This window comes from Salmo salar, chromosome 05, assembly GCF_965601325.2.
Source record: "Salmo salar chromosome 05, fSalSal1, whole genome shotgun sequence".
Classification (NCBI taxonomy): Eukaryota; Metazoa; Chordata; class Actinopteri; order Salmoniformes; family Salmonidae; genus Salmo; species Salmo salar.
Genome location: NC_138295.1, coordinates 29,734,248 through 29,761,896, shown reverse-complemented (window position 1 = coordinate 29,761,896; position 27,649 = coordinate 29,734,248). Strand labels below are relative to the sequence as shown.

Below are 27,649 nucleotides of genomic sequence, written 5' to 3'. Positions count from 1 at the left end.
AGGATTAGAATTACGTTAAGGGTTAGGAGCTAAGGGTTGGTTTTAGGGTTAAGGTATGGGTTAGGGAAAATAGGATTTTGAATTGGACTGAATTGTGTATCCCCACAAGGTTAGCTGTACAAGACTGTGTGTTTGTGTGTGTGCGGTGGCCTATCAGTGACAAACCAACTTTCACATCTCCCAAGAGTCATTGTGCTCCAGGGAATTCCGTAGGCCAAGTCGCATCAGAGAGAAAGTCACTTTGAGGAACTAAACAGAGAATTAGTGTTTCAAAAAGAAAAAGCTTAAGATAAAGTTCATGAGAATTCAGATGTAATGAATTAGTTTAGGGTTGGTTGTGTAGAGAGAAACCCGTGTCTTCATTTTCAGTCATTCTTCCACCCATTACATAATTTGTTCACTTACTCAATCACCTGCATTTGTGTATCAATAATCATAATCAAGAATAATTTCTTATTCAATCCATTCATTAATTCCTGGGAAACATTGACTTATCGGACACTGTTGATATTAAATTGATATCTGACGAGTGGCAAGGTTCAGTGCAGTGTTAATCGGCAAGCTCAGATAGATTGAAACAGCCCTCAGCGGAATAAATGTATCAAACAAGCTTCTGAAATCATGTTTAGCTGTTTGCTTGACTGAATTAATTTGCCCAAGTGCTGGCTGGCTCAGAGGGGCGCATCGAGACACTTACGGACACACACAGCGGTGCAATCTCTCCCTGTTTCGCTCCCAAGTTAATTGCCATCAGTCTAGGAGTCAATTTCAGTCACATACCCCAGTCAACAACACATGACAGTAGATAGGATGCACGAGACAGAAATACGGCCTTCGACAGGAAACCACGGTGATAATAAGGAGCATGATATCTTGACAGGAAATAAGGTTGGGGGGGGGGGGGCACAGAGGAAGGGAGGAGACACAGTTTTTCCACAATTAACTCAGAATATAAGGCATGTTAACAGTCTTAACAAGCTACACTGCACACACACCCTTCCCACTCCTTGCCTGCCCCTTGTAAATCGAAGAGTTGTTGGGGAAGGTATGTCATTATTTTGATATGACACAGTGAATTTGTTGGAGTTGATTGATTTCAGAATGCATCTTTCCTCACATTATAGTCCATGCTTCACTCTCTGTGCCCAACATATCCTCTCTGTAGCACAACCTAAACATAGCAATCAGGGAAGTGTAAAGACCCCCAGGATCAATTATCTAACTGTTATATTAGGACTGCTATTATTAGATAATAACTGGCTATTTGGGAAGATAAATGTGCAGTGTGCCTAGAAACATTCCCTAAAGCATGTGTTTGGCATGAAAACATTCATCTTTGTGTGCAGGGTTCTAGCAGAATGAAAAGTTAACCTGCATCCAGCTAGAGCTCTGGTGTAAACTACACACACCCAACACAGTGCAGGTGCACTTCCACTGTGATGCTAATGTTGTGTTAGCTCCTGAGAAGCATAATCTCAAGCTTTTTAAAGGGTCGATTCCATCGGAGTGAAACCAACTACAAATAGACATGAGTCATTACCCTATCAGGTTTCTCTGAAATGTGGCACCAACGTCCAGGGAATTTTGCCACTGCATTATAACAGGGGGAAACGGCTGGATTTCAAATCTATCGTACTAATCTTATGGGAATTTGCCTCATGACATGTTTTCTTTTTTTCTTCAACATTTTCATAAGATATTATTCATCATTACAAAAACGGATAATCATGACATCATACATTAAAGTTCCCAACAACATTGTGAGAGGCAGTGGCTTTCAAGTCCCTATTTAGTTGAACAGACTTTATCAACTTACTTCTATGAAGAGTTCGATGACTAATAATCGCTGAAGAGGAATACATACATAGTTGTGATTTTGTTTGTTATAGCCTCTCAGTGCAGAGAACATTTGGCAGGGACCAAAGGGGAGTGTAAGATTGCCAACGCCATGGAGGGTCCATGAAAGACGTGTGAACTGTCAATAACTATAACAGCCAGCACTCTGAGGGAACTATCAGCCTAGGAAGGGCACGTCCCATTGCACAACTACTTCAAAGCTCTATAAAATGTACAAACCAAGGGGGAAAAAAAATCCATCCATGCATGCACAATCCACAGCCACCTTGCAGGTTGCAGAGGTAGAATTTTGCAAGTTCAACCACCAGTCAATTCGATCACAGAACGTTAGATGCCGAAGTGGGCGACTATTGCAAACGTCTGCAGGGAGAATCCTTTCTAAAAGCCAGAGCTACACAGAAACATTGGATCAGCATGAATAATCTACAGCTACTTTGTTTCAATCTTGATGCCTGAGATGCGCGTTTTGTGCAATCATCTGATTCATAATGTCAACGCTGTGTTTATACAATGGGAAATATACCAAATATCACTCTGCAAGCGCAGGCTGAGGAATATAAAAACGCCCGTCTTGGCGGCCTTTAGAATGATGTATTTATCAACATAACCTTCTCAATGTAAGCAAAAGCTGAAAGGAAAATGCGTGACAAAGGTAGAGGGTCTGACGGTACCACCCGGTGAAAACTCTATCCTATTCTTCACGGTCGAAGGATAACAACATGCCAATATCAAACACCAACACCAGCAGCTTATTTCCAAACACACAAACGCAAGTGAACGCTACACGATATCAGACCGATATTTTGTGTAGGCTCGGGTCTCCTATAGCAGACGAGATCTTCCAAATCGCCTCAACCCACCCCCGCCGCGTGGTGCGTTATAGCGGCTACCTTACCTTTGGAATTGCTGAATGCCGTGTACCAGGAGAGCGAAATGAGTCCGCATAGACCAAACAATACGACCGTTAGGAAGGTGCCATTTCGGAGCCTCATCTCCGGATCCCCGGGCTCATGTCCGAACCGAGTGCGGGGTATCTGGGCTCTCTCTGCTCGTTTGCGGTGCTTCCAGGAGATAAATGCCTCTTTACGCCTGGCAGTCGGAGCGGAGGACTGAGTTTGTTATTGCGCGGCGCTCTGCTCTCGGGTAGACTACTCAGTCGCACAAGCATGCAGTGCTCACCAGGAAGGGTTGCCAGAAAAGGGGGGATATTTTTTCTCTCTCTCCTCGAGTCAGAGCGGAGTGGTTAAAGAGATGCCATACAGCGTTGCGAGTGGGCGTTGGGAAATGTGAAAGGCAGCAGCTCCAGGTTGATGCTCATGTTCATATTACGCTCATTTAATTTAATGACGTAGGCCTAAGTGCCCGAGGTAGTCTACAAGTGCTTCTTCATCCATTCGGATACTGAGCCCGGTATGCAAGTGGATCGCAAGTGCAGCACCAAGAGGCAAGAATGAAATAGCCATAACTCACTTGGCTGAAACATTTGACAGCGCTTTAAATTGAATTTGACTTCTGCTATAACGTGGAAAGGCAAACCATGTGCCCAAATCCATATGGGTTATTTAGCCTACCTAGAAGCGGGCTGTCAATTAAACACTTTTTCGTTGACTAATAAACCTAATTCAAATCTGGGGCCCGAATGAGCAGTGCATTTCTCTGCACATCTGGCCGGAACACACCTGTTTTATAGGCTGCACTAATTCGCCAAATTAACAAACCGTTGCGCAAACTGTTTACAATTGTCAGTCACTCTGCAAACAAGCTGCAAACATACTCACTACTACTGTCGAACTGAAAAACAATAAACAGGTAGTCAGTCTATCTTACAAAAAATATTTTTTTTCTTAAAGAAAACATTTTTCAAACTATTTTTTACATTTTTTTATTTAACTAGGCAAGTCAGATATGAACAAATTCTTATTTTCAATGACGGTGGGTTAACTGCCTTGTTCAGGGGCAGAACGACAGATGTTTACCTTGTCAGCTTTCGGTTACTAGTCCAACGCTCTAACCGCTAGGCTACCTGCCGTCCCTATCCAACAAGACACTTTCTTGTCAGTCAACATGTTTTTGTTTTGATAAATGCTCCATAAAATAAATCATAATACAGGAATAATGTCAGCAAATGAAATTATGTCCATAGAGGTTATTCCAATGAAAATGACCCCGTGTGGCTGTTGGTAGACCGTGGAGCTTGCAACACCAATGTTGTGGTTGAGATTAACCCAGGGGACCAGTACGGAATATGTATGCACTAACTACTACGTACTGTAAATCGCTCTGGATAAGAGCGTCTCCTAAATGAATAAAATGTAAGTGACAGACAATACCATTCTTAACATAAATCATTTGCCAGGAAAAGAAGGCAAAACTACAACAAGATGTGCAGGAACTTCTCAGCAATATCTTCCAGGGAGGCAGGTCCCTCCCTGCCTTGCACCATGTAGTAGACTAGGCACATGGTTAGTGGAGAAATGCTATCACCTAGCGGTGAAAGAAAAATTTAACACATAGCTCATTTACTACTTTACGAGCGTCTTGGTTTTGACTAGACGGATTACATTTTTTGTCTGATTTGGTTTGGAGAATTTACGCAGAAGGTTAGAGTAATTAACGTAGCAGGTTAGGAGAATCCTTTATAGCCATGACCGTGCGCCTTTTCCCTACCATTATTGCTCAGGTGACAATTACTCATCATATCAATAAGGTAACCATGGGATAAACTTAAATTAGCCTATGAACATGGTCATTCAAGCCTTATGGCAACAATGATAGATTAATTGGACACGGAGTGACAACAATAATTTATAAAAGCACAACAAAAAATACAGCCAGTCATAATCCAGAGACTTGATGGTTGAGATCCACGAATTATTATGACAACATAGTAATACGCCCACAAACAAATTTGATCTCGTTTCTAAAACCAATCTGTTTCTAGAAGCATCTTGCGCGTTCTACGGATTACCAAACTCACCAGGGAAAAAAATATACTGTTTGATAAAGTGGTCATGGGACCTATGCGTCAGAATCAGGTGACGGAGCACCACTAAGAGGCAGCAAAGGAGGATGAGACGAAAAGTAACGCTATTTCACACAGTTTTCATCAGACGCTTCACTTTGGTTGCATATTTTCTGATTAAGGTTGCATCGAACATTGCCTAATGCAATGTATCACCTCGAAGGTGTAATGATCAAATTTCATAATTTCTAAATTGTAAAATAATAGTGAAGTCATCAAAACTATGAAATAACACATATGGAATAATTTAGTAACCAGAAAAAGTGTTAAACAAATAAAAAAATATTTGAGATTTTAGATTCTTCAAAGTAGCCACCGTTTGCCTTGATGACAGTTTTGCACTCTCTTGGCATTCTCTCAACCAGCTTCACCTGGAATGCTTTTCCAACAGTCTTGAATGAGTTCCCACATATGCTGAGCACTTGTTGGCTGCTTTTGCTTCACTCTGCGGTCCAACTCATCCCAAACCATCTCAATTGGATTGAGGTCAGGTGATTGTGGAGGCCAGGTCATCTGATGCAGCACTCCATCGCTCTCCTTCTTGGTAAAATAGCCCATATACAGTCTGGAGGTGTGTTGGGTCATTGTCCTGTTGAAAAACAAATGATAGTCCCACTAAGCGCAAACCAGATGGGATGGCGTATCGCTGCAGAATGCTGTGGTAGCCATGCTGGTTAAGTGAGCCTTGAATTCTAAATAAATCACAGACAGTGCCACCAGCAAAGCACCCCCACACCATAACACCTCCATGCTTCATGGTGGGAACAACACATGCGGAGATCATCCGTTCACCTACTCTACGTCCCACAAAGACATGGCGGATGGAACCAAAAATCTCAAATTTGGACTCAACAGACCAAAGGACAGATTTCCACCGGTCTAATGTCCATTGCTCATGTTTCTTGGCCCAAGGAAGTATTTTCTTCTTGTTGGTGTCCTTTAATAGTGGTTTCTTTGCAGCAATTTGACCATGAAGGCCTAATTCATGCAGTCTCCTCTGAATAGTTGATGTTGAGATGTGTCTGTTACTTGAACTCTGTGAAGCATTTATTTGGGCTGCAATTTCTGAGGCTGGTAACTCTAATGAACTTATCCTCTGCAGCAGCGGTAACTCTGGCTCTTACTTTCCTGTTGCTGTCGTGAGAGCCAGTTTCATCATACCGCTTGATGGATTTTCGATAGTACTTGAAGAAACTTTCAAAGTTGTTGAAATTTTCCGGATTGACTGACCTTCATGTCTTAAAGTAATGATGGACTGTTGTCTTTGCTTATTTGAGCTGTTCTTGCAATAATATGGACTTAGTCTTTTACCAAATAGGGCTATCCTTTATATACCACCCCTACCCTGTCACAACACAACTGATGGGCTCAAACGCATTAAGAAGGAAAGAAATTCCACAAATTAACTTTTAACAAGGCACACCTGTTAATTGAAATGCATTCCAGGTGACTACCTCATGAAGCTGGTTGAGAGAATGCCAAGAGTGTGCAAAGCTGTCATCAAGGCAAAGGGTGGCTACTTTGAAGAATCTCAAATATAAAATATATTTTGATTTGCTTAACACTTTTTTGGGTACTACATGATTGCATGTGTTATTTCATAGTTTTGATGTATTCACTATTATTCTACAATGTAGAAAATAGTTTTAAAAAATAAGAAAAACCCTTGAATGAGTAGGTGTGTCCAAACTCTTGACTAGTACTGTATATTGAAAGTAATAAATAAAGTGACCTATTATGAAACATATTGTATCTCATGTCTTGTTTAAGGCCATGGAGCAACATGTTTCACTCATGATGACTGCAAGAATGCTTAGTGAAAGTAGACCAAGAAGGCTCGGGCACATAGTTTTTCGTATACGTCTATCGGCACTAAAACAAGGTGCATGGTCAAGTAGGTGTATTATGGACTTTGTATTAACCTATACCCCTATAACTTAGAATTCTGCAATGCAGAAGTAGGTAACTCGTGAACTAATGGAATCTGTCTCTCTCACTACTATAGGCCTATTGCTATAAAGACTATTAATAACATAGTAATAGAATAGATCGAGGCTATTGGGATTTTTTTGGACCGAGAAAATCAGGCTTCAATACAAGCCCCTCTTCAAATATCAGTAAAGCCCGTCTTCAAATATCATCACAGTCATCGAATTCAATGTGTATTTATTTTTTATTTAACTTGGCAAGTCAAGGTCAATGTTTGAAGTCACTGGAATAATTCGAGCTAGCGTAGATCAACACTGATCTCACGCGGGGAATTCCGGTACGGAAAGTGTCTTGTCATACCTCGGCCTTCAACTTCATTCGACCTTTAGCGTCCCACCCATTTTGTTTCAATTAGCTTGGAAGCCTTTTGCGCACAACAACAGAAGGAGCAGAGCTTTGTCATTTAGTTAGTGCTATCCGGTATCCTTGGGACATCCCTACCCTAAACCCAACCCTAACCTTAAATCGGGAATCAGCAGTAGAAACAACAACAAAGCGTTTTCCCTTCCCCTGTTTCGATAAAGAAACTTATGGATAGGGCTTGAGAAATGTAACCACTCAGATTCATAGACAGCGCTTTGGATGCAAGGACTGACCATCCATGATATCAAAATCATAGCCTCAAAACATGGTTAAAACGATGTAGTTTTTGTTTACGTTAACTTTGTTTAAAACCAGCTTATTTTGGCTTCTGATGGGGACGGATGAACTAAGGCATTTATAAGTTATATTTTTCAAAATCAATATGTACATATAATTAATTTATAAGTCAAAAACTGGATGTATCAACTTCTGATTACCCATTTAATCCCTACCCTTACAGAAACCCTTACATTTCTACTTTAATGGACGTCACAATGACCCGGAATACCACGTACCTTCGCCATTAGAAACGGTGGACTTCCCCATGAAGCCGCTCCAAGCCCTTGTGATTGGCTAGACAGCTGTATAAATATTACACGTGACGTCGATATAAGGTTCATAAACGGAACTGTACCCAGGAAAGAACGACGCACTGACAGCGATCGAGTTTGCAGTGGAGAGGGGGCCTTCAGCATTTTAACTGCGCAACAAATATTTCGGAGCGAGTATAGGGCTGAAATTGTGAAAAGACTCAACCATGTCTATGACCGTCAAAGCCTATCTCCTTGGGAAGGAGGATGCGCCGAAAGAAATTCGTCGCATTGCTGTCGACCAAGATGTTTCAACGAGTTTTGAGTATCTGAAAAAAAAGGTTGAGGATGTTTTCTCAACCCTGCGAAATGTCACCTACCAAATGTTTTACAAAGGTAAGGCTATACTAGTGAACCATTATAGGAATCTACTGTAGTGTCCTCGATTGCGTTTATTATGTTGTCATATCTGGATATTGCTGTTGGTGTTTGGCTGTAATCTTCCATAATATTGTCCGCCGCGCGCAGCGCAGTGAACAAACTAGACCACTGATAAATGTCGAAGCATAGACCAGCGTGTCAAAATTGCAATAAATTCAACAATCTGCCGACCAAAATAGAGCTCAACAAGACAATTTGTCTTTATGCACCATATTGCACTATATAAATCTGATAGAGCTGGTACACAGAGCGTTTTTACAGGCCTACATTTAACATTGCATTTCATGGTGAATGTCAGATAGAAATTGAGTGAGCAGGCCCTGTTTCATTTGTCATACATGCGATGTGGTAAATTAAGTCACTTACCAACAATAGTCTTCATTCTTCAACAGGCGATGGTGGTTATACTACATTTATCTCAACTAGCCCTGCCTAAACACCTGGCAGTTCATAGTGGACAAAACATCCATTCATTATAACATGGGGTACAGTGAAGGGGGAACTTAAAAAAAAAAAAAAAGATTATAAGTCAGTGTTTAGGCTTTTAGGATTGCTAAATGGGGTCTCTTGTCGTAATTTAGCAACAGAGTTTTTTTCCCCTCTGGGTTAATACCAACTCTATTAGAGCTCTACTCCCAATAAACCTCCTCAACCCAAGGGAATCAGAAGTGACCTTATTTCATACAGTAATAATATTGACTGGTACCACATCACAAAATTTACATTTTCCACATTGGGCATCAGGGTTGGGGTCAATTCAATTCCAACAGTCAAACCAGGTAGTGAATTATACTATTTAATATGAATTGACAAGACTGCATTGATTTAAAAAAATGGGGCATTTTCAAAAAACTGACTTGGAAAATGACAACCCTGTTGGTCTTAGCACAACACCTTTTGTATGAACAATATTCCCTAAACTAACCATTGTTCTTCAAATAAAAAAGCTAGTGAGGATAAGCTGTGGACAGATGTCCTTACTTGTGAACTCTGGCAGCTATTATGTAATTATCTGGGTGAGATGGGATGTCTTTGTTTATTTTCTACCCAGATGAAGACGGTGACATGATCGCCTTCTCCACTGATGATGAGCTCATCATGGGCCTCACCTGCATCAAGGACTACACCTTCCGCCTCTTCATCAAGGGTGAGTCTTTTGTGATCAAATGTAATAGATAAAAATGAATAGAATTGTTACTAATGTGTAATGAATTAAGTCATCATTACTAGAATAACTTAGCATTCTCATTGTTACTGACACATTTTTGTTCATAAGTACACCCGCTAGACCCATTGCTGACAGGTGTATAAAATTGGCAGGAGAATGACCATATTGAATAGCTCAGTGACTTAATGTGGCACTGTCATATGATGCCACCTTTCCAACAAGTCAGTTCATCAAATATCTGCCCTGCTAGAGCCGCACCGGTCAACTAAGTGGTGTTATTGTGAAGTACGCCACACAAGCTCACAGAACAGGACCGCTGAGTGCTGAAGTGCATAAAAATCGTCTGTCCTCTGTTGCAACACACTGCCGAGTTCCAAACTGCCTCTGGTAGCAATGTCAGCACAATAACTGTTTGTCGGGAGCTTCATTAAATGGGTTTCCATGGCCGAGCAGCCGCATACAAGCCTAAGATCACCATGCGCGATGCCAAGCGTCGACTGGTCGAGTGGTGTAAAGCTCGCCACCATTGGACTCTGGAGCAGTAGAATTTGTTCTCTGGAGTGATGAATTACCCTTCACTATCTGTCAGATGAATCTTGGTTTGGCAGATGCCAGGAGAATGCTACCTGCCCGACTGCATAATGCCAACTGTAAAGTTTGGTGGAGGAGAAATAATGGTCTGTGGCTGTTTTTCATGGTTCAGGCTAGGCACCTTAGCTCCAGTGAAGGGAAATGTTAACGCTACAGCATATGTCATTCTAGATGATTCTGTGCTTCCAACTTTGTGCAACAGTTTGAGGAAGGCCCTTTCCTGTTTCAGCATGACAATGCCCCCATGCACAAAGTGAGGTCCATACAGAAATGGTTTGTTGAGATCGGTGTGGAAGAACTTGTCTGGCCTGCACAAAGCTCTGACCTCAACCCTATCAAACATCTTTGGGATAAATTGGAACACTGACTTCGAGCCAGGCCTAATCACCCAACAGCAGTGCCCGACCTCACTAATGCTCATGGCTGAATGGAAGCAAGTCCCCGCAGCAATGTTCCAATATGTAGTGCAGGGATCCTCAACTAGATTCAGCCGTGGGACGATTTTGTTTTCTTGAGCGGATGGCCGGGGGGCCGGCACATTATAACATAATTTGTAGCCTGCAACTTGACCGCAAGAAGCCCAAACATATGTTTGAATAAAAAAATTTCAAACCTTGCTATACATTTGTATACGGTCGTGTCTCTATTATGCCTGGGAATACTTGTAACAGATGTAAACTTTTTTTAACATTTTTTTTTTTTTTACATCCAACAATGTAAATCCCCCCCAAAAAACTACTTTTTATATTTTTTTGTTCAGAACCTGGGGGGCCAAATAAAACCCCCTGCGGGCCAAATTCAGGCCGCCAATTGGGTAACCCTGATGTAGTGGAAAGCCTTCCAAGAAGAGTGGAGGCTATTAAAGCAGCAAAGGGGTTGGGGGGCAACTTCATATTAATGGCTATGATTTTGGAATGAGATGTTTGAGCAGGTATCTACATACTTTTGGTCATGTAGTGAACTTTCTTTTCTTTACAGAGAAGAAGGAGCAGTGGCGTGAATTCCCTGCTTTTGCCTTCCCCGGTGGTGTCCCCCCTTTCGCCTACCCCCCTCCCCCTGGAACACCCCATATGGGACCTCCCCCACCTCACGGCCACCATGGTCACCATGGTCATGGCCACCATGGTCACGGGCCCATGGTGCACCCTAATGTGACCTGTGACGAATGTGAGGGCTCGGTGGCAGGGACCCGCTTCAAGTGCACCGTGTGCCCTGACTATGACCTGTGCTCCACGTGCCAAGCCAAGGGGCTTCACAAGGAGCATGTCCTCCTGCCCATCTGGCACCCCTTCAACAACGCATTTGAGGTGAGACCCATATGTTGTCATGTGTTTATGCCTTTTTTCCCTAAGTGGATATACTTGCAGATATATGCATATCTGAGCAATTTAAAACTACATTGAAATATTTATTTTAGTCCAGGAGCAAAAAGGGGCATATGTACAGTGGGGGAAAAGTATTTGATCCCCTGCTGATTTTGTACGTTTGCCCACTTACGAAGAAATGATCAGTCTATAATTTTAATGGTAGGTTTATTTGAACAGTGAGACAGAATAACAACAAAAAAATACAGAAAAACGCATGTCAAAAATGTTCTAAAATGATTTGCATTTTAATGAGGGAAATAAGTATTTGACCCCTCTGCATAACATGACTTAGTACTTGGTGGCAAAACCCTTGTTGGCAATCACAGAGGTCAGACGTTTCTTGTAGTTGGCCACCAGGTTTGCACACATCTCAGGAGGGATTTTGTCCCACTCCTCTTTGCAGATCTTCTCCAAGTCAGCTCCCTCCACAGATTTTCTATGGGATTAAGGTCTGGAGACTGGCTAGGCCACTCCAGGACCTTAACGTGCTTCTTCTTGAGCCACTCCTTTGTTGCCTTGGATGTGTGTTTTGGGTCATTGTTATGCTGGAATACCCATTTTCAATGCCCTGGCTGAGGGAAGGAGGTTCTCACCCAAGATTTGACGGTACATGGCCCCGTCCATCGTCCCTTTGATGCGGTGAAGTTGTCCTGTCCCCTTAGCAGAAAAACACCCCCAAAGCATAATGTTTCCACCTCCATGTTTGACGGTGGAGATGGTGTTCTTGAGGTCATAGGCAGCATTCCTCCTCCAAACACGGCAAGGTGAGTTGATGCGAAAGAGCTCCATTTTGGTCTCATCTGACCACAACACAATTTCAACAGTTGTCCTCTGAATCATTCAATGTTCATTGGCAAACTTCAGACGGGCATGTATATGTATTCTTGAGCAGGGGGACCTTGCGGGCGCTGCAGGATTTCAGTCCTTCATGGTGTAGTGTTACCAATTGTTTTCTTGGTGACTATGGTCCCAGCTGCCTTGAGATCATTGACAAGATCCTCCCGTGTATTTCTGGGCTGATTCCTCGCCGTTCTCATGATCATTGCAACCCCACGAGGCGAGATCTTGCATGGAGCCCCAGGCCGAGGGAGATTGACAGTTCTTTTGTGTTTCTTCCATTTGCGAATAATCACACCAAATGTTGACACCTTCTCACCAAACTGCTTGGTGATGGTCTTGTAGCCCATTCCAGCCTTGTGTAGGTCTACAATCTTGTCCCTGACATCCTTGGAGAGCTCTTTGGTCTTGGCCATGGTGGAGAATTTGGAATCTGATTGCTTCTGTGGACAGGTGTCTTTTATTCAGGTAACAAGCTGAGATTAGGAGCACTCCCTTTAAGAGTGTGCTCCCAATCTCAGCTCGTTACCAGTATAAAAGACACCTGGGAGCCAGAAATCTTTCTGATTGAGAGGGGGTCAAATACTTATTTCCCTCATTAAAATGCAAATCAATTTATAACATTTTTGACATGTGTTTTTCTGGATATTTTTGTTGTTAGTCTGTCTCATTGTTCAAATAAACCTACCATTAAAATGATAGACTGATCATTTCTTTGTAAGTGGGCAAACGTACAAAATCAGCAGGGGATCAAATACTTTTTTCCCCCACTGTATGTGTGATTAGGGAGAAATGGCCTCTATAGTCGTTGTTCTTCTATTCAGTGGTTCCCTCGTGGGAAGTGGATGAGGAAGATGAGGCACTGCACGTGGGCTCAGGCCCAAAGCCAGGCCCAGCCTGGGCCCTCCGGGTCCCAGCCAGGCCAGGCAGCCCCAGGGGACAGACAGCCCTCTGATGCCTCATCTGCTGCCTCCCAGCAGTCCCAAGCCAATATGGATTACCTGAAGAACATTGGAGAAGGGGTGGCAGCCATGCTTAGCCCACTGGGTAAGACCAAGAGAAAAGCACCATATAATAGTTTCATTATTATCAATCCATTATTTGAAATTGACTGACCACTCTACATTTAAATGCACTGAAATTGCTTACTTACACTATGTTGCCTGCAGGTATCGATGTGGATATTGATGTGGAGCTGGAGGCAAAGAGGACCAAGGTGATGACCCCCAATCCGACCCCACCTGGGTCAGGAGGCCCCCCCAGTGCTAGGAGCAACAACGGGACAGGGGGGTCCGAGGGAGATGGGACTAAAGAGGGGGACATGGAGGTGGACGAGCTTAGCAGCCTAGGGAGTGCCAGTGATTTACTTACGGTATGATGCACACAACAAAAGTTTAATTATAATTAAACATTGACTTAATCACAAGTAATGGTGAAGAATAAAATACATTGGCCTCTCTGAGATGGTATGTATTGTTGAACTCTATGCATCTTTCTGTGTAGGGTGGTAAAGACGCAGGGGGCAGTGGTGACGATGAGTGGACCCACCTGACCTCCAAGGAGGTGGATCCCTCTACAGGGGAGCTCCAGTCTCTCAGGATAGGCGAGGAGGGCTCTCTGGAAGCCCCAGGGTCCCCTACTGTCCCCCAGGGTCCCTCACAGGAACCACAGAAGTCCCTCACTCTCGCTGAGGCCGCAGCCTACCCCCACCTTCCTCAAGGTAAGATGGAGGATATGAGTTCTCTTAACTATCACAAGTAGCAGTTGCTGTGGTGATATCCTTATCCTCACTACTACTAGTAGTAGTTGTGACTTCAGTCAATGGTAGTTATATCCCCATTTAGTAGTAGGCATCATGGTTACTATGATATCCCTGATTACTAGTAGAATTGCCTAAGCCAGAGACTGACCCTCCACTGTGTCCTCTCTGTCTAGATGCCGACCCACGCCTGGTGGAGTCCCTGTCCCAGATGCTGGCCATGGGCTTCACAGATGAGGGTGGCTGGCTCACCCGCCTCCTCCACACTAAGGACTGTGACGTCGGGGCCGCCCTGGACACCATCCACTACTCCAAACCCGGCAAGAAGTAACGGGGCTTCGATACAGTACCCTGAGGGACACCTACATCCCCCTATGATAGCCACTTCACCAATACTGCCTTCTCTTCCGTCCCTCTCATTCACACCTCTGGCACTTGCAGTTACTCACACAATAAGTCTATTAGATTTGAATATAATTCTTGCGATTTTAAATGTTATGGTTGTACTGACATTGAAGTACAGTATAAAGGGTTTACTAGTCAATATTTATCCGAATGGAAATTGATATTTCTATAACCTTTGTTAAACTCTTTTCAATGGGATGTCATTTAACTGAAAGTGTGAGTTAACATGCATGGGTTCATGTTAAATTGGATTGATAAAAGCAGTAAAAAACAGTTAAGATTAACCAACATATATAATTTCAGTGTTCACTCAATAGCAAGTATCATATATTGAGTTTGATTAATCAAGTAACTGTTCTTACATGTATCATGTAGATTTAATACCAGATGTAATACATGTTCATTACCAATGTCAACAGAATCAGGTGAAGGGTGTGAATAATGATTGTCTAACATTGAAAACATTTCTCCCCTTTCAAAGCCAAATAAAATACTTCTGCAAAGAAACTGTTGTCATTCTCCTACTGTCTCATTAAATACATAGTTAAATAATTAAATGAATTGCCAACATTAAGATTACAAAGAATAGTTTGACAGACTCTAGAGATTAAGTATTTTTGTCAGCCGTGTCAGTGAAATTATTCATAAGAGGAAATCATTATCAAATTTCAAGCGATTTGAATTTGAGAACTAAATGTTTAAAATGACAACATTCAATGTCTACAGAAGAATACTAGGCCACTTAGTATTTAGATGCACTCCTGCATCTAGTGAAAAAGGCGCAACCATTACATGATTTTTCGCGTCAAAGTCGTAATCTGTGTAGAACAGGTAGAGGGGCAGTGCACGGTCGCTTGGTGTGCGGGGGCTGATAAGACAGGTGCTTTGCTCTCAGGTAAGTCCATATAGGCGGGACCTCCGCTATTGGCTGCCTCCCCAAACCCACAATGAGTGATGGGGAACCAATCAAATGTCTTCACTATGCTCTTCCCCAGAAAGCCAATACCCCCACCAATATGGAAACTCCACCACAGCCTGGTTGTCCTACAGGGGCCTTCATATAGTACTGGTCCTTGAGCATCACATTGGACACTTTTAGAATATTGAACCAGTGGTATGGAATTCATCCATATGCATTGCACCACTCCAGTTGGTCTCCTCTTCCTCAGGAGGGGCAGAAGTTAGGATCTGGGCCCATTTGGAGGTCTGTGTGACTGCAGTACCCCAGGATCAAGAAGGTTGAAAGGTCCTGGCTATGCAGTTACATTAGGGGGTTTGCTGGGACTGGTGGTCTGCAGGGAGCTGACTGTTTGGGAGACCATTCTACAGGGGCAAATGAGCTGGGGTGTCCGATTTAGCTTTGGTAAATACAAACCAGAGAAAGCATATTAGTTTTGTACATACAAGATAGAGACGGCTTATGTATGAATTAGCATTAGCTGCTTACCTTCGCTGACTTGTGTAGGAGGCATGCTGCCCTCTTCTCCACTGGGATATACACTCCCCCCATTCTCTTTTCTACCTCTGTTGGGCCGCATTAATCCATGCTGTCACAAATACCTATGCTCTATCTAAACCCAGATTCTGTCATATATAGAAGGGCATAGTATATAATGATGAATGGTGCTGGTTTTGGATCAGTGTTTTATAATGGTGGCCAGTTGATCCTCCTGTTCCATGACACTGATGTTGACACACAACAGTGGGGGATGACATGTAGGCTACTATTTAGGCACAAACATGTAGACATAAAATATACTGAACAATAAATAATGGACAATAAAAGGCCACTTTAAAATGTGCAGTTTTGTCACACAACACCACAGATGTCTCAAGTTTTGAGGGAGAATGCAATTGGCATGCTGACTGCAGGAATGTCCACCAGAGCTGTTGCAAGAGAAAAGTATGTTCATTTCTCTACCATAAGCCGCCTCCAACGTCATTTTAGAGAATTTGGCAGTACGTCCAACCGGCCTCACAACCGCAGACCACATGTAACCACGCCAGCCCAACATCCGTCTTCTTCAACTGAGGGATTGTCTGAGACCAGCCCGCCAGACAGCTGATGAAAATTGTCTGTAATAAAGCCCTTTTGTGGGGAAAAAAAAACATTCTGATTGGCTGGGCCATGCCCTCCCAGGCCCATCCATGGCTGCGCCCCTGCCCAGTGATGTGAAATCCATAGATTAGGCCTTCATCTATTTCAATTGACTGATTTCCTTATATAAACTGTAACTCAGTAAAATAGTTGAAATTGTTGCATGCTGCGTTTATATTTTTGTTCAGTATAATTCTCTTGGCATGAGCTGTGTTCGAATACTCATTCTAACCGTACTATTTGGGATGTGAATTGAGTATGTAGTATGCATATTGGTCATAGTATGGATATAGTTAGTACGGCAAAAGTTCCCGGATGTCGTACTAAATTCGCCAAAATGTGAAGTACACACGCAGAGGACTATTTCCGTACTTTAGGGCCCATATTGCAATTCTTCAGGAAATGGGCGTGGCTTCATATAGTCTTCAGATTTTATGAAAATGGTGGAAAATATGCAGCCGAAGTACAAAGAGAGAGGATACAAATTCAGTATGACAAAATGTTGAGCAATGTAATAAAGTAACGACTTTTCAAATAAGTTACCTTACACGTTATGTTGGCTGACAATTTGTTAGCTACGCTGCCCTTACGAACCACAGCATATCATTACAGCAGTACCGGTATGTTGTTAGCTACCTACCTAACGTTAGTTGACTACTTATACATAAAACTTGCCAGTCTATTACCTATAGACTAACTAACTACCCATCGTTTATTGATTTGATTATTCCCGTCATTCTTAGCTAAATGGTATAGTCGTTGTGCGTTCTCAATCAACATTCTGGCACTTTCGTAAATTCGCTCTGGCTATCTACTCCGATTTCAGAGCACTCTCCTATAAGTGTACCAGAGCACAGAATAATGAATTTACAAGCGCTCAACACCAGTTGAATATGGGTGGTGTCAGCTAACAAGCGTAATTCAATTGTTACCAGCAGCAAAGTCACCAACGCTCTGGATAACATGAAAACCACCTAACCAGCTCTGCTAGTGGAGTAAAATGGTCAAGAGTGGTCTCATTTGTGCCTGGAAGTAGCTAGCAAGCTAGCCAACATTAGCTTGGGTGCTTGACTGCCGTTCTAAGACCAGAACGCTCAAATCAATCCTACTCCTCGGCCTGAGCATCCAGTGTGCGCTCCGAGAGCAAAACACTCTCAATTTACAAACGTACAATGCTGTGAATTTACGAGCTCACTCTGTCTGGCACTCCAGGTTGAATTTAAAAACTCACCCAAAGTGGTAAAATGTGTAACTAGTAATTTGTTATGCTAACTAGGTAGCAAGAGGTTGCATAGCAACAGCATCAACTTCCAGTAGATTGGCAAAGAGCTAGTACGCTCAATCAACTGAAAGGATATTGTTTGTTTACAGTATACTAAAATTAACGAATAGTATATACTCATTAAGTATGTAGTAAACAGTATGTTAGTATGGGTATTCGAACACAGCTATGGACATACCTGACATTTCTGTTGTCTTGGAGATGGTTCCTGTCTATGTAAACATTCTCCTCCTCTTCCTCAACCTCTTCTCTGCAGGTATTTACTCCTGAGACTCCCTACAGGAATACAGTCATTTTGAACTGTAAATGTTTTCTTATGGCTACTACCCTAAACTAAGCATGGGAATGCAAGACAAGTCCAGGCCTAGCGCTATAATCCTTTATTGTCGACTGCCTGTACCTACGTTCAATTGACTGTGACGTGTCAAAAACATGCGCTTGATGAACAATAGCAATGGTGTGAACTCACATTTTGGTCATTACACTCCTGAGCTTTTTCAACCAGCTCTTACTGATCCACTTCCACCTCCTCCCTAGCACAAATAATAAACAGAGACATAGCATACAGCGATATCATCTTGGCAAACATTTTTCGCCGCACCTGGAAATTAAACTAGGGAAGAGACTGACACACAGGTCACGTGTATCCAAGTCTTCTGACATATTTCCCTCCAACACTTGTATAACAGAAGAGTGTTCTCTCTCAGCCTGGCATTGAGCTTCTGAACATGACGTCTGCCATCCACTCCAGAGCTACGTCCAAACTTCTGGAAAGGTTACACAAAACAAATGTTTTTACAAATAATTTACAACATGTTTGCCAACTGTGTGGTCTGAATAAATCATTAGCTAGCTGGCTTACCTTGATGACCGACTGCTTTTCCCCACACAGCTTGCCAGCCTAAGCTTGCATTTGTTTTGCTCTTTTTAACCCGAAATCAATGGAGCAAATGTTTACATATGCAACGCATACAAGCTAGCTACTAGCAACTTGAAAACTTTTGTTACCTGTTACACTTGGTAGGTTTGGTATAAACAGCATCTTAGAACATTACATTCCTGAACCATGTTATTTGTTTTAGTTGTAGTAGTTAAAAACGGCAAGCTTGAGATGCTGTTATTTTCCCGGGAATGTTTTTCAAAATTGTCGAAAGAGGAAGTCGTTCAATTTAAAGTAATTACGGCCGATATACATCTGTTCTTATTCATTTTCAATGGAAGGGAAGTGGTGTGGGAGCCTATGGAAATGTTTAGCATCTCCAATAGTGTGCAACTGAGTGGTTCCCATGATGAATTTGATGCTCAGAAACCCAATGCAATAGTGTCCAACTGCAGCCCACAATTCCAGGTGTTCCTGCATGTGGGCATCCTATATGGATCCTTCATGAACCTCCCTCCTTGAGCATTCAATTGGTTCCTGCATTGCTTCCTTCATGACCCCCCCCCCTCCTTCTATTAGCCAATAACAACGCATTGAATAACAGATTCACTGCATGGAACGTGGGTGTTTTTTACTCACTTTTCTCCGTCTCCTCCCCACCCCCCCGGCGTCCATCACAATTACATGCACATGGCCAATTATGCAAATTATGTGATGACGTCATTTCGCGACTTCTAGCGACTTTTAGGACAGCCAATAGCTACTTTCCTTACGGAGGAGTTGGCAACACTGGACTGGGCAACAACGGTAGCTATCTAGCCGTACACCGATAGACAGTGTCCTTCGTCTTTGCCTGTCAGGAACTGTTTTCCCGCAGTTCTGTTAACAACGTTCAGGGCAGGTGTTCGGCAGGCAGGAGGCGACACCGTGTGCTAACACACAGTGTCGCTAAATATCATGCTAGCTAGAACACGGCGTCGCCCTAGCCTCCCGTCTGCTGTGCTAGCGGGAGGCGGGTTGAAGGACACTGTCTACTGGTTGGGCAGTTCTCTCAGGTACACATCAGGCGAGGTGAGGTCAGGCGAGGTGAGGTCGACAATGGGAGTTCGTGCAGGAACCAATAGAATGCTTTAGGGTGGTGGACATGCAGGAAGAGCCCGAATTTCAGGCAGCAGTTTTGGAAATGACAGAATGTGGTCAGTCATGCATAGAAGAGAAAGTGTCCCACGCAAATACCTAGGGATAAGCACAGGCATGGCGAGAGGTAGGAAACTGATTCAGTGTGGTGGATTGAGGAGAGGGCATGCCATATGTTATAAAGTCAATGGGACATACCGTGTATGACAAAGGGGAAATCGGAGTTGTCATGTAGAGGTTCTGAAAAGTAGTCCATGATAAGGTTACAGTCAGCTTAAATCTGACACTATAGAGTCTACATGCAGTTGAGCTGTATGGAAAGGCAATGGATTGAAAGGTGACATGATCAGCTTAATGTTGTAGGGGACAAACATGTCACATGATTTAGTTAGGGAAGGGGTGGAATCCTTGCCCTTGTAGAAAAATAAACCCTTGCAGAAAGTTTTCAAACCCCTTTTCAAAAATAAAATAGGTATAAGAGTAAACCTATAGCCTGAAATCACAACTGTATTTTAGGATAGTCTGAATATCTGATAGTGATTAAATGCCCATATACATTTAGAACATCAGTAAACCGTCATCATAAATAATAATCTGACTTGCCTAGTTAAATAAAGGTGAAATACATTTTTTTTTAAATCATCAGGTGAAGATGTTTCTCACAAGTGTATTCTACTCTCGTCTGTAATGTCTCTATATATGCCAGCATCCAGCCCCATTTGTATTTCCTGAAAGTAAAAAGAGCTAAGTTTAGTGGAAAACTGGACACGTAGGTTTATAGTGCGCACTCAAACTTCACAATGTTTATCACATCAGCTCTCATCAAGTGTTTCAATCGATTCAGGCATTGGCCAATTAAGAGTAAGTCTGTATTCATATTTCTTCTAACTTACACTATTGGTCAAAAACACCTACTCATTCAAGCGTTTTTCTTTATTTTTACTATTTTCTACAATGTTGAATAATATTGAAGACATTAAAACTACGAAATAACACATTGAATCATGTTGTAACCAAAAAAGTGTTAAACAAATCAAAATATATTTTATATAGCCACCCTTTGCCTTGATGACAGCTTTGTACATGCTTGGCATTTTCTCAACCAGCTTCACCTGGAATGCTTTTCCAACAGTCTTGAAGGAGTTCCCACATATGCTGGGCACTTGTTGGCTGCTATTCCTTCACTTTGCAGTCCAACTCATCTCATCCTTCTTGGTCAAATAGCCCTTACACAGCCTGGAGGTGTGTTGGGTCATTGTCCTGTTGAAAAACAAATGATAGTCCCACTAAGTCCAAACCAGATGGGATGGCATATCGTTGCAGAATGCTGTGGTAGCCATGCTGGTTAAGTGTGAATGTGTCACCAGAAAAGCACCCCCACACCATAACACCACCTCCTCCATGCTTTACGGTGAGAAATACACATGCAGAGATCATCCGTTCATCCACACCGCGCCTCACAAAGACACAGTGGTTGGAACCAAAAATCTCCAATTTGGACTCCAGACCAAATGGACACATTTCCACCGGTCTAATGTCCATTGCTCGTGTTTCTTGGCCCAAGCAAGTCTCTTCTTCTTATTGGTGTCCTTTAGTATAGGTTTCTATGCAGCAATTTGACCATGAAGGCCTGATCCACACAGTCTCCTCTGAACAGTTGATGTTGATATGTGTCTGTTACTTGAACTCTGAAGCATTTATTTGGGCGGCAATATCTGAGCCTGGTAACTCTAATTAACTTATCCTCTGCAGCAGAGGTAACTCTGGGTCTTCCATTCCTGTGGCGGTCCTCATGAGAGCCAGTTTCATCATACTGCTTGATTGTTTTTGCGACTGCACTTGAAGAAACTTTCAATGTTCCTGAAATTTTCCGGATTGAATTATTTGTAAAGTAATGATGGAATGTCTTTTCTCTTTGCTTATTTGAGCTGTTCTTTCCATAATATGGACTTGGTCTTTTACCAAATAGGGCTATCTTCTGTATACCACCCCTACCTTGACACAACTGATTGGCTCAAACGCAATTAAGAAGGAAAGAAGTTCCACAAATGAGCTTTTAAGAAGGCACACCTGTTAATTGAAATGCATTCCAGGTGACTACCTCATGAAGCTGGTTGAGAGAATGCCAAGAGTGTGCAAAGCTGTCATCAAAGCAAAGGGTGGCTATTTGAAGAATCTCAAATATAAAATACACTGCTCAAAAAAATAAAGGGAACACTTAAACAACACAATGTAACTCCAAGTCAATCACACTTCTGTGAAATCAAACTGTCCACTTAGGAAGCAACACTGATTGACAATACATTTCACATGCTGTTGTGCAAATGGAATAGACAACAGGTGGAAATTATAGGCAATTAGAAAGACACCCCCAATAAAGGAGTGGTTCTGCAGGTGGTGACCACAGACCACTTCTCAGTTCCTATGCTTCATGGCTGATGTTTTGGTCACTTTTGAATGCTGGCGGTGCTTTCACTCTAGTGGTAGCATGAGACGGAGTCTACAACCCACACAAGTGGTTCAGGTAGTCAGCTCATCCAGGATGGCACATCAATGCGAGCTGTGGCAAGAAGGTTTGCTGTGTCTGTCAGCGTAGTGTCCAGAGCATGGAGGTGCTACCAGGAGACAGGCCAGTACATCAGGAGACGTGGAGGAGGCCGTAGGAGGGCAACAACCGAGCAGCAGGACTGCTACCTCCGCCTTTGTGCAAGGAGGAGCAGGAGGAGCACTGCCAGAGCCCTGCAAAATGACCTCCAGCAGGCCACAAATGTGCATGTGTCTGCTCAAACGGTCAGAAACAGACTCCATGAGGGTGGTATGAGGGCCCGACGTCCACAGGTGGGGGTTGTGCTTACAGCCCAACACCGTGCAGGACGTTTGGCATTTGCCAGAGAACACCAAGATTGGCAAATTCGCCACTGGCGCCCTGTGCTCTTCACAGATGAAAGCAGGTTCACACTGAGCACATGTGACAGACGTGACAGAGTCTGGAGATGCCGTGGAGAACGTTCTGCTGCCTGCAACATCCTCCAGCATGACCGGTTTGGCGGTGGGTCAGTCATGGTGTGGCATTTCTTTGGGGTGCCGCACAGCCCTCCATGTGCTCGCCAGAGGTAGCCTGATTGCCATTAGGTACCGAGATGAGATCCTCAGACCGCTTGTGAGACCATATGCTGGTGCGGTTGGCCCTGGGTTCCTCCTAATGCAAGACAATGCTAGACCTCATGTGGCTGGAGTGTGTCAGCAGTTCCTGCAAGAGGAAGGCATTGATGCTATGGACTGGCCCGCCCGTTCCCCAGACCTGAATCCAATTGAGCACATCTGGGACATCATGTCTCGCTCCATCCACCAACGCCACGTTGCACCACAGACTGTCCAGGAGTTGGCGGATGCTTTAGTCCAGGTCTGGGAGGAGATCCCTCAGGAGATCATCCGCCACCTCATCAGGAGCATGCCCAGGTGTTGTAGGGAGGTCATACAGGCACGTGGAGGCCACACACACTACTGAGCCTCATTTTGACTTGTTTTAAGGACATTACATCAAAGTTGGTTCAGCCTGTAGTGTGGTTTTCCACTTTAATTTTGAGTTTGACTCCAAATCCAGACCTCCATGGGTTGATAAATTGGATTTCCATTGATTATTTTTGTGTGATTTTGTTGTCAGCACATTCAACTATGTAAAGAAAAAAGTATTTAATAAGATTATTTCATTCATTCAGATCTAGGATGTGTTATTTTAGTGTTCCCTTTATTTTTTTGAGCAGTGTATATTGATATATCAGCTGGTGTAAGAAAGGCTATATAAATACATTCGATTTGATTTTGATTTGTTTAACACTTTTTTGCTTACTACATGATTCTATGTGTTATTTCATAGTTTTGAGGTCTTCATTATTGTTCTACAATGTAGAAAATAGTAAAATAAAGAAAAACCCTTGAATGAGTAGGCATTCTAAAACATTTGAATGGTAGTGTACATGTAATGACTAATGTACATTGTCATGCGCAGAATGCAGCCTACTATCAGTGTAGAAAGCCTGAAGTTATTTCTGAACTTTGTAGACCTGTTGCATGTAGAATCGTGAGAGTTGTTCGATAATAATACTGATTGGCTGGGCCATGCCCTCCCAGGCCCATCCATGGCTGCGCCCCTGCCCAGTGATGTGAAATCCATAGATTAGGCCTTCATCTATTTCAATTGACTGATTTCCTTATATAAACTGTAACTCAGTAAAATAGTTGAAATTGTTGCATGCTGCGTTTATATTTTTGTTCAGTATAATTCTCTTGGCATGAGCTGTGTTCGAATACTCATTCTAACCGTACTATTTGGGATGTGATTGAGTATGTAGTATGCATATTGGTCATAGTATGGATATAGTTAGTACGGCAAAAGTTCCCGGATGTCGTACTAAATTCGCCAAAATGTGAAGTACACACGCAGAGGACTATTTCCGTACTTTAGGGCCCATATTGCAATTCTTCAGGAAATGGGCGTGGCTTCATATAGTCTTCAGATTTTATGAAAATGGTGGAAAATATGCAGCCGAAGTACAAAGAGAGAGGATACAAATTCAGTATGACAAAATGTTGAGCAATGTAATAAAGTAACGACTTTTCAAATAAGTTACCTTACACGTTATGTTGGCTGACAATTTGTTAGCTACGCTGCCCTTACGAACCACACAGCATATCATTACAGCAGTACCGGTATGTTGTTAGCTACCTACCTAACGTTAGTTGACTACTTATACATAAAACTTGCCAGTCTATTACCTATAGACTAACTAACTACCCATCGTTTATTGATTTGATTATTCCCGTCATTCTTAGCTAAATGGTATAGTCGTTGTGCGTTCTCAATCAACATTCTGGCACTTTCGTAAATTCGCTCTGGCTATCTACTCCGATTTCAGAGCACTCTCCTATAAGTGTACCAGAGCACAGAATAATGAATTTACAAGCGCTCAACACCAGTTGAATATGGGTGGTGTCAGCTAACAAGCGTAATTCAATTGTTACCAGCAGCAAAGTCACCAACGCTCTGGATAACATGAAAACCACCTAACCAGCTCTGCTAGTGGAGTAAAATGGTCAAGAGTGGTCTCATTTGTGCCTGGAAGTAGCTAGCAAGCTAGCCAACATTAGCTTGGGTGCTTGACTGCCGTTCTAAGACCAGAACGCTCAAATCAATCCTACTCCTCGGCCTGAGCATCCAGTGTGCGCTCCGAGAGCAAAACACTCTCAATTTACAAACGTACAATGCTGTGAATTTACGAGCTCACTCTGTCTGGCACTCCAGGTTGAATTTAAAAACTCACCCAAAGTGGTAAAATGTGTAACTAGTAATTTGTTATGCTAACTAGGTAGCAAGAGGTTGCATAGCAACAGCATCAACTTCCAGTAGATTGGCAAAGAGCTAGTACGCTCAATCAACTGAAAGGATATTGTTTGTTTACAGTATACTAAAATTAACGAATAGTATATACTCATTAAGTATGTAGTAAACAGTATGTTAGTATGGGTATTCGAACACAGCTATGGACATACCTGACATTTCTGTTGTCTTGGAGATGGTTCCTGTCTATGTAAACATTCTCCTCCTCTTCCTCAACCTCTTCTCTGCAGGTATTTACTCCTGAGACTCCCTACAGGAATACAGTCATTTTGAACTGTAAATGTTTTCTTATGGCTACTACCCTAAACTAAGCATGGGAATGCAAGACAAGTCCAGGCCTAGCGCTATAATCCTTTATTGTCGACTGCCTGTACCTACGTTCAATTGACTGTGACGTGTCAAAAACATGCGCTTGATGAACAATAGCAATGGTGTGAACTCACATTTTGGTCATTACACTCCTGAGCTTTTTCAACCAGCTCTTACTGATCCACTTCCACCTCCTCCCTAGCACAAATAATAAACAGAGACATAGCATACAGCGATATCATCTTGGCAAACATTTTTCGCCGCACCTGGAAATTAAACTAGGGAAGAGACTGACACACAGGTCACGTGTATCCAAGTCTTCTGACATATTTCCCTCCAACACTTGTATAACAGAAGAGTGTTCTCTCTCAGCCTGGCATTGAGCTTCTGAACATGACGTCTGCCATCCACTCCAGAGCTACGTCCAAACTTCTGGAAAGGTTACACAAAACAAATGTTTTTACAAATAATTTACAACATGTTTGCCAACTGTGTGGTCTGAATAAATCATTAGCTAGCTGGCTTACCTTGATGACCGACTGCTTTTCCCCACACAGCTTGCCAGCCTAAGCTTGCATTTGTTTTGCTCTTTTTAACCCGAAATCAATGGAGCAAATGTTTACATATGCAACGCATACAAGCTAGCTACTAGCAACTTGAAAACTTTTGTTACCTGTTACACTTGGTAGGTTTGGTATAAACAGCATCTTAGAACATTACATTCCTGAACCATGTTATTTGTTTTAGTTGTAGTAGTTAAAAACGGCAAGCTTGAGATGCTGTTATTTTCCCGGGAATGTTTTTCAAAATTGTCGAAAGAGGAAGTCGTTCAATTTAAAGTAATTACGGCCGATATACATCTGTTCTTATTCATTTTCAATGGAAGGGAAGTGGTGTGGGAGCCTATGGAAATGTTTAGCATCTCCAATAGTGTGCAACTGAGTGGTTCCCATGATGAATTTGATGCTCAGAAACCCAATGCAATAGTGTCCAACTGCAGCCCACAATTCCAGGTGTTCCTGCATGTGGGCATCCTATATGGATCCTTCATGAACCTCCCTCCTTGAGCATTCAATTGGTTCCTGCATTGCTTCCTTCATGACCCCCCCCCCCTCCTTCTATTAGCCAATAACAACGCATTGAATAACAGATTCACTGCATGGAACGTGGGTGTTTTTTACTCACTTTTTGTCTCTCCCACGGCGTCCATCACAATTACATGCACATGGCCAATTATGCAAATTATGTGATGACGTCATTTCGCGACTTCTAGCGACTTTTAGGACAGCCAATAGCTACTTTCCTTACGGAGGAGTTGGCAACACTGGACTGGGCAACAACGGTAGCTATCTAGCCGTACACCGATAGACAGTGTCCTTCGTCTTTGCCTGTCAGGAACTGTTTTCCCGCAGTTCTGTTAACAACGTTCAGGGCAGGTGTTCGGCAGGCAGGAGGCGACACCGTGTGCTAACACACAGTGTCGCTAAATATCATGCTAGCTAGAACACGGCGTCGCCCTAGCCTCCCGTCTGCTGTGCTAGCGGGAGGCGGGTTGAAGGACACTGTCTACTGGTTGGGCAGTTCTCTCAGGTACACATCAGGCGAGGTGAGGTCAGGCGAGGTGAGGTCGACAATGGGAGTTCGTGCAGGAACCAATAGAATGCTTTAGGGTGGTGGACATGCAGGAAGAGCCGGAATTTCAGGCAGCAGTTTTGGAAATGACAGAATGTGGTCAGTCATGCATAGAAGAGAAAGTGTCCCACGCAAATACCTAGGGATAAGCACAGGCATGGCGAGAGGTAGGAAACTGATTCAGTGTGGTGGATTGAGGAGAGGGCATGCCATATGTTATAAAGTCAATGGGACATACCGTGTATGACAAAGGGGAAATCGGAGTTGTCATGTAGAGGTTCTGAAAAGTAGTCCATGATAAGGTTACAGTCAGCTTAAATCTGACACTATAGAGTCTACATGCAGTTGAGCTGTATGGAAAGGCAATGGATTGAAAGGTGACATGATCAGCTTAATGTTGTAGGGGACAAACATGTCACATGATTTAGTTAGGGAAGGGGTGGAATCCTTGCCCTTGTAGAAAAATAAACCCTTGCAGAAAGTTTTCAAACCCCTTTTCAAAAATAAAATAGGTATAAGAGTAAACCTATAGCCTGAAATCACAACTGTATTTTAGGATAGTCTGAATATCTGATAGTGATTAA

General features: G+C 42.8%; 2 protein-coding genes and 1 long non-coding RNA gene across 3 annotated transcripts in view; 1 reads left to right on the top strand and 2 right to left on the bottom strand.

Moving 5' to 3' along the window:
- The window catches only part of LOC106604568 (alpha-1,3-mannosyl-glycoprotein 4-beta-N-acetylglucosaminyltransferase B), a 171,130-nt gene extending 167,855 nt beyond the window's left edge, over positions 1 to 3,275 (bottom strand). The window contains exon 1 of the mRNA XM_045718039.2: positions 2,753 to 3,275. Coding sequence (XP_045573995.1) covers positions 2,753 to 2,849 — 97 coding nt within the window. The 5' untranslated portion in view covers positions 2,850 to 3,275. The remainder of the gene's footprint in view (positions 1 to 2,752) is intronic.
- A 4,590-nt stretch (positions 3,276 to 7,865) lies between these two features.
- sqstm (Sequestosome-1) lies at positions 7,866 to 14,836 on the top strand. Its single transcript, NM_001140341.1, has 7 exons — positions 7,866 to 8,157; positions 9,254 to 9,349; positions 10,940 to 11,268; positions 12,990 to 13,212; positions 13,335 to 13,537; positions 13,669 to 13,885; positions 14,101 to 14,836. Exons 1-7 carry the CDS (start codon positions 7,989 to 7,991, stop codon positions 14,253 to 14,255), a joined length of 1,392 nt encoding a protein of 463 aa, NP_001133813.1. The 5' UTR covers positions 7,866 to 7,988; the 3' UTR covers positions 14,256 to 14,836.
- A 10,627-nt stretch (positions 14,837 to 25,463) lies between these two features.
- On the bottom strand, positions 25,464 to 27,407 carry LOC123743089 (uncharacterized). The gene is made up of 2 exons (XR_006769849.2): positions 26,619 to 27,407; positions 25,464 to 25,865 (listed from the first exon to the last, which is right to left on the bottom strand). It is a non-coding gene; the product is annotated as an uncharacterized LOC123743089 (long non-coding RNA).
- Between the last annotated feature and the right edge of the window lie 242 nt (positions 27,408 to 27,649).

Excerpts from the sequence above, each read along its gene's own strand:
- sqstm (NM_001140341.1), top strand. The coding sequence starts at position 7,989 with ATGTCTATGACCGTCAAAGCCTATCTCCTTGGGAAGGAGGATGCGCCG. Across the intron at positions 13,213-13,334 it reads AGCCATGCTTAGCCCACTGG|GTATCGATGTGGATATTGAT; the intron begins GTAAGACCAAGA and ends TGTTGCCTGCAG. Across the intron at positions 13,538-13,668 it reads GTGCCAGTGATTTACTTACG|GGTGGTAAAGACGCAGGGGG; the intron begins GTATGATGCACA and ends CTTTCTGTGTAG.